At 38.2% G+C, this 5,346-nt stretch overlaps 1 protein-coding gene across 1 annotated transcript in view; it reads left to right on the forward strand.

The window, feature by feature from the left end:
• Positions 1 to 4,988, forward strand: part of LOC103803508 (mothers against decapentaplegic homolog 4) — a gene marked incomplete at its 5' end in the record, with an annotated part of 7,717 nt that extends 2,729 nt beyond the window's left edge. The window contains 4 exons of the mRNA XM_009076068.1: positions 947 to 1,130; positions 2,062 to 2,230; positions 3,449 to 3,587; positions 4,777 to 4,988. Coding sequence (XP_009074316.1) covers positions 947 to 1,130; positions 2,062 to 2,230; positions 3,449 to 3,587; positions 4,777 to 4,988 — 704 coding nt within the window. The remainder of the gene's footprint in view (positions 1 to 946; positions 1,131 to 2,061; positions 2,231 to 3,448; positions 3,588 to 4,776) is intronic.
• Positions 4,989 to 5,346: the final 358 nt, after the last annotated feature.

Raw genomic sequence — 5,346 nt, forward strand, 5'->3', positions numbered from 1 at the left:
ACTGTACAAAGATTTGTAAGATCTACAAAAAACCCTAGCACTCTGTTGCATCCCACTCCAACACAGAAGGAAGCATCCAAGATTTGTAGATGCTCATGGTTGAAAAAAGAACGGCAAAAGCCAAAAGGGGTCAAAACCCCCTCAGTTTTATTAGCAAACTACACACTCGGCATGGAAATTGGTATATATTTTGCCTTTATCTTATAATATCAATACTAGAATAAAAATAAAGAAGGGGGAAAAAGAGGAAAATGAAAGGGAAATCAGATAGGAGAGGAAAGGCGATCACCAGTCCTGGGACCAACATTGATCCAGCCAACAGGGTGTCCAGGGTCCTGGGGATGCCACCTGAGCTCTGCAGGTGTACCTTCTTATAGGTAAGTTTTCCCCACCCTGGGATTAGGTTTCTCCCTCTTCCATGTAAATGAGTTAGCATGCACAGTCTGGTCTTCTGGACCTTTCTGGAAATGGGTTAGAGGACTTTGAGGGTCTTTTGGTGGTCTCGATCCCCCCTCTATTGGTCTTGCCCGCTCCTTGACCCTAGTTCTGAGCTTGTGCTGTATGTTGTGTGGTCACCATGGACCTGAACAGGAAAATTAGCTCCAGAAAGGTGCTGCCATACCTTCATACGGCCTGCCTTTCCAGGCACATCCTGTTCTAACTTGACCACTTGAATGGTTATTGGTGTTTGAGGCATAGCAATGCATTAACTCCTTACTGCCTGGGCTTCTACACATTGATGTCTGCTTTAATAAAATAGACAAGCCTATGTTCATTGTAGTATGTAGTATTTTTCTGTGCTAGCAGATGTGTCTTTGTCTCTGAACTTGTTTATGTGAATGTGCATTCTTAGTCTGAATGACAAATGCAGTTGCAGAAGGCTTAATTGATTGTCTGAAATGGGTTTGTTGTGCCTTTCAGTCAGTTAATTGTATATATTATTTAGCTCCAGAATATTGGTGTTCAATTGCATATTTTGAAATGGATGTGCAAGTCGGGGAAACATTTAAGGTCCCTTCAAGCTGTCCAATTGTTACCGTTGATGGATATGTGGATCCTTCTGGAGGAGACCGTTTTTGCCTGGGCCAGCTTTCCAACGTGCATAGAACAGAAGCCATTGAGAGAGCAAGGTATTTTGCAGATCCTAAAAGCTCCAGATGTGTATGGTATTTGATAATATTTTGTTTTGCCTTTAGTGTGTGCCTCCCTTTTGAAATCACAAATATGGTATGTTTCTTTGAACTGAATTAACTTTAACAGAGTATATCTTTCCAGGCCACTCCTGTAATGCATTCAAAATGTGAACTGTGAGACAAAGCCCTTCAGAGCTTTGCAGTACCATGTTGCTTTTCATTACTTTCAAAGGCTGTGCCTTCAAGGATAAAATTAGCAACTCATGACATTTTATGTATGCAAACTGAATATAGAGTGATGTGAGAATAACTGCAATATATACATTTGTCAAAGGAGCAAAGGAAGGTTGATAGAGAGCTAGTTGGATTTTCATTCATTCTCGCCATGCACGTGCTATGGATGTGGAACTGAAGCAATTTTGCAACTTTTTTTTCCCCTCCTTTGAAATGAAAAGGAAGAAAATGATTCCATGTCTCTAGAAATGTTGCATTGTGACAATCAAAATGTTAGATTGCTATAATGTGATCCAAATGAACATAGTTCTACATTAAAATGTGACTTTGTGTATGTACTTAAGTGACTTTCTATACTAGAATACTTGTGGGATTTTACACTTCTGAACAGAACTGAATGTGTTTGGTATCCCAACTCTCTATTGTCAATGAGTGTGGTAGTTGCAACGTGAATATCATTGCTTCTGCATTCTGTTTCCCATAGATTGTTACATGGTATTACATATAGTTTTTTACTTAATAGATTTTGTGTAACTACATACTAACTTACATGTGAGATAATAACTACAATTTCTTGTCCTTGTATGAGTGGAGTGCTGGACATCTGTTTATGGTTTATTTAGCAAAGGTCTGATTTATATTATGTATACACAGGTGCATTGGATGTTTGGTTGTTTTGTTTTGTTTTTTTAAGGTTGCACATAGGTAAAGGGGTGCAGTTGGAGTGCAAAGGAGAAGGTGATGTGTGGGTTAGATGCCTCAGTGATCATGCAGTGTTCGTTCAGAGTTACTACCTGGATAGAGAAGCAGGGCGTGCACCAGGGGATGCAGTTCACAAGATTTACCCAAGTGCATATATAAAGGTTGGTTTGATGTTCCTAGATGAAAATTGTAGGGGAAATAGAGTATATTTGGGTCTTGTAAATGTTATGGAAGGTATGAGGCACTGAAATAATGTAACTTGGCTTTAAAAAACCCTAAAAATTTCCATTTGACAAGTCACTAAAGATGACTTTTTAAAATGACTAAACTGAAAGTGTCACCTAGATACTATGAAAGTAACTAATTTTGTATTTTGTCACAAGCAGTCTCGATAGCAGTTTTTTGTATTTTTAGCCTTACAGGTTTAAATTAATTGCTACTATAATTTTTAGCATAGGTTATCTGTTTCTTTGCTTTCTCACTCCAGAACAAGAAAAGTTGGGAAAGTATGTATAAATGCGGTAGAAGTGTAAAGTGTGTGTTAGTGTTATGAATGTCAAGTGATTCAGAGGCCACAGAATGTTGCATGGAAACAAATTACTTACTTAGATATGCCTCTGCCAGACTCAAAACCTTATTTAGGACAAGTCACACTTGTATAAATGCATTTTTGAATTGGAGATAAACTGCTTGAAGTTTGTGGTGATTCTTTACTTTTTTTAATCCTCAATTTTGCAGGCAGGTTGTGTAATGAAGGTGAAAGAAACCCTACTAACCTTTATGCAAGATTTGTAGTATGAAAACAGAGTTCCTGTGTATATATATTAGTGCTAAGCCCAATCACAAAGATATAAAATACCATAAACCCGAAACCTAGATGCTGAAACTTCAGACCTGTCAATTATTGGTATTTCTCTTAAATAGACTAACACATTTCAGTAAAACAGTGAAGAATAAAGTCTGACAAAGTTAAGAAGGACTTGTTGGCATCCATTTTTATTTATATGCCACTTTTCTGGAAATCCTGGGACTTAAATGTTGGGATTTTATCAGCCACAGTATCCTTCAGACTTTGATCTTGCAGTCAGTTCCACACATGGTACTGCTTTAGCCTGCTCAGTTCAGACAGGTTCTGTTATTGCCAGTGGCGGTAATGTCATATGAGAAGAGTCTCTAAGAATCAGCTTTAATGGATTATTTCTGTTAGAAATTAAATTAGTCAGGGAAGGTTTGCTTTTATCCAAGTGTATGGTGAGACTATAGAAGTTGCTTTGGGAGAGCAGAGAGGTCCAGATTATTTGGGATGGGAGTTGAGGAATTATTTTCTTTCTTGATTTTTGCTAAGTTTAAATAGTTCAATGGTTTTATTTTTTTTAAAGGTGTTTGATTTACGCCAGTGTCATCGTCAGATGCAACAGCAGGCTGCCACTGCCCAAGCTGCTGCTGCTGCTCAAGCTGCAGCAGTAGCAGGAAACATCCCTGGACCAGGATCAGTAGGTGGAATAGCCCCAGCCATTAGTAAGTACATTAACCACTTGGTTTCCTTTTTTCCTTACCTGAAAACAAATAACACAGCTCTCCCTCACAGCAGCATCCACCCACTCACTGCCCCTGCAGCAGTACAAATGGACTTGGAATGAGGTAGCAGGATTGGGGTGACGTGGGGCTGGGGTGGCATCATGGTAAGTCTATATTCATTGACTTTGTACCTGCTCCACACACCGTCTTTCACTCTGTAGTCTTCAGGGAATGTTGGATATGGAAGTGACTGCTTATTGTACTGCAAGAAATGTTGCAGTACAACAGAAAGCATGTTATATACAAGGTTAAATAGCATAACTTTATTATTTTAAACAGAGGTACTTTTGACTGCTTACACCTAAGCTTTTCTTTGAGATCCAAGCTCATAAAAATGTTACTCAAAACAATAGGGATTACTGGGCAACAGTCCTTGACTAGGTTTAGGAAAACTTAAGATTCTTGAAGAGGAAGAAGAGAGCGAGATAGGAAAAAAAAAAGAGAGGAAAAGCACTAAGTTATTCTGGGCTGGAGTTTTCATAATTACTAAATTCTAGATTCTTGAAATGGTACCGAAGTACTTTTAAAAGTGTAAGTACTTACATGTCTCAGGCTGCTTTGTGTGTCATAGTGTTTTCTGGATTCCTTGTATTGCCATGTGGCTCTTTCCAACTATCCTACAAATTGCTGAAGGCATTTTTTAGGAAATGTATTTAACTTTTTTCTTAGCCATATTTGCAATTCGAAGTTTGCCAGCTGTATTCATCTTTTTGTTTTATTATGTGTAAGTAGTGTCACTTGTTAATCCAGCTTCCTGCAGGTGGTCAGTCTGAATTCCTATGCTAAAAATGCAGCATTTGGCAAACCTCAAGAATAAGTGTATTTTTACTTCAAAATAAGGATTATATGCATTGTTATTAGGTAAGGCATTGGGTTTCATTCCACCTGCTTTATTATAGAGTTTTATATTTCAGCACCCTTTCAAGATTACAGAATGATAAAAAAATTAATTGTAAGAAATGCAAATTAATTGCTGCATTCATTATAGCAGAGATCTAGAAATATGGATTGGCCTTGGCTGTGGTGAGAGGGAACTGTATGTGAAGCAAGAGTCAAGCAAACAGGAATGGCTAAACAAAGATGATAAAAGAACATGTCTGAACACTTACTTGAAACCTCTCCTGTTTAGGTTTGTCAGCTGCTGCTGGAATTGGTGTAGATGACCTTCGCCGCTTATGCATACTCAGGATGAGTTTTGTAAAAGGTTGGGGACCTGATTACCCAAGACAGAGCATCAAAGAGACACCATGCTGGATTGAAATTCACTTACACCGTGCCCTGCAGCTTCTAGATGAAGTACTTCATACCATGCCTATTGCAGACCCACAACCTTTAGACTGAGGAGATCCCTCTGCTGCACTGCTGCAGGACATTATATTGTGAGGATGGTGGACTGTAAAATACAGTTCTGTTTATAACCTGAAGATATATTTTACTTTTGTTTGCTTAATCTTCTAAAACCAGGTTTTAAAAATGTGTTTGCCGCCTTGCTCTTAGCAGAAAGAAACTAAACATGCAGAGTTTGGATTTAAGTTATTTTCAGAACTCAATTGTCATAATACAGGGCTTAAAGTGAAAGGTAAATAAATGCCTTATAGCGACTTTACAGTATTGGATTTGTTCCCTTTGAAACTTTCCTTCTCTATTACGGCATCTTGGTGATAAGTCTCACAGGAGCCTTTTGTATGCAGAATATATA

This window comes from Acanthisitta chloris, unplaced genomic scaffold, assembly GCF_000695815.1.
Source record: "Acanthisitta chloris isolate BGI_N310 unplaced genomic scaffold, ASM69581v1 scaffold4376, whole genome shotgun sequence".
Classification (NCBI taxonomy): domain Eukaryota; kingdom Metazoa; phylum Chordata; class Aves; order Passeriformes; family Acanthisittidae; genus Acanthisitta; species Acanthisitta chloris.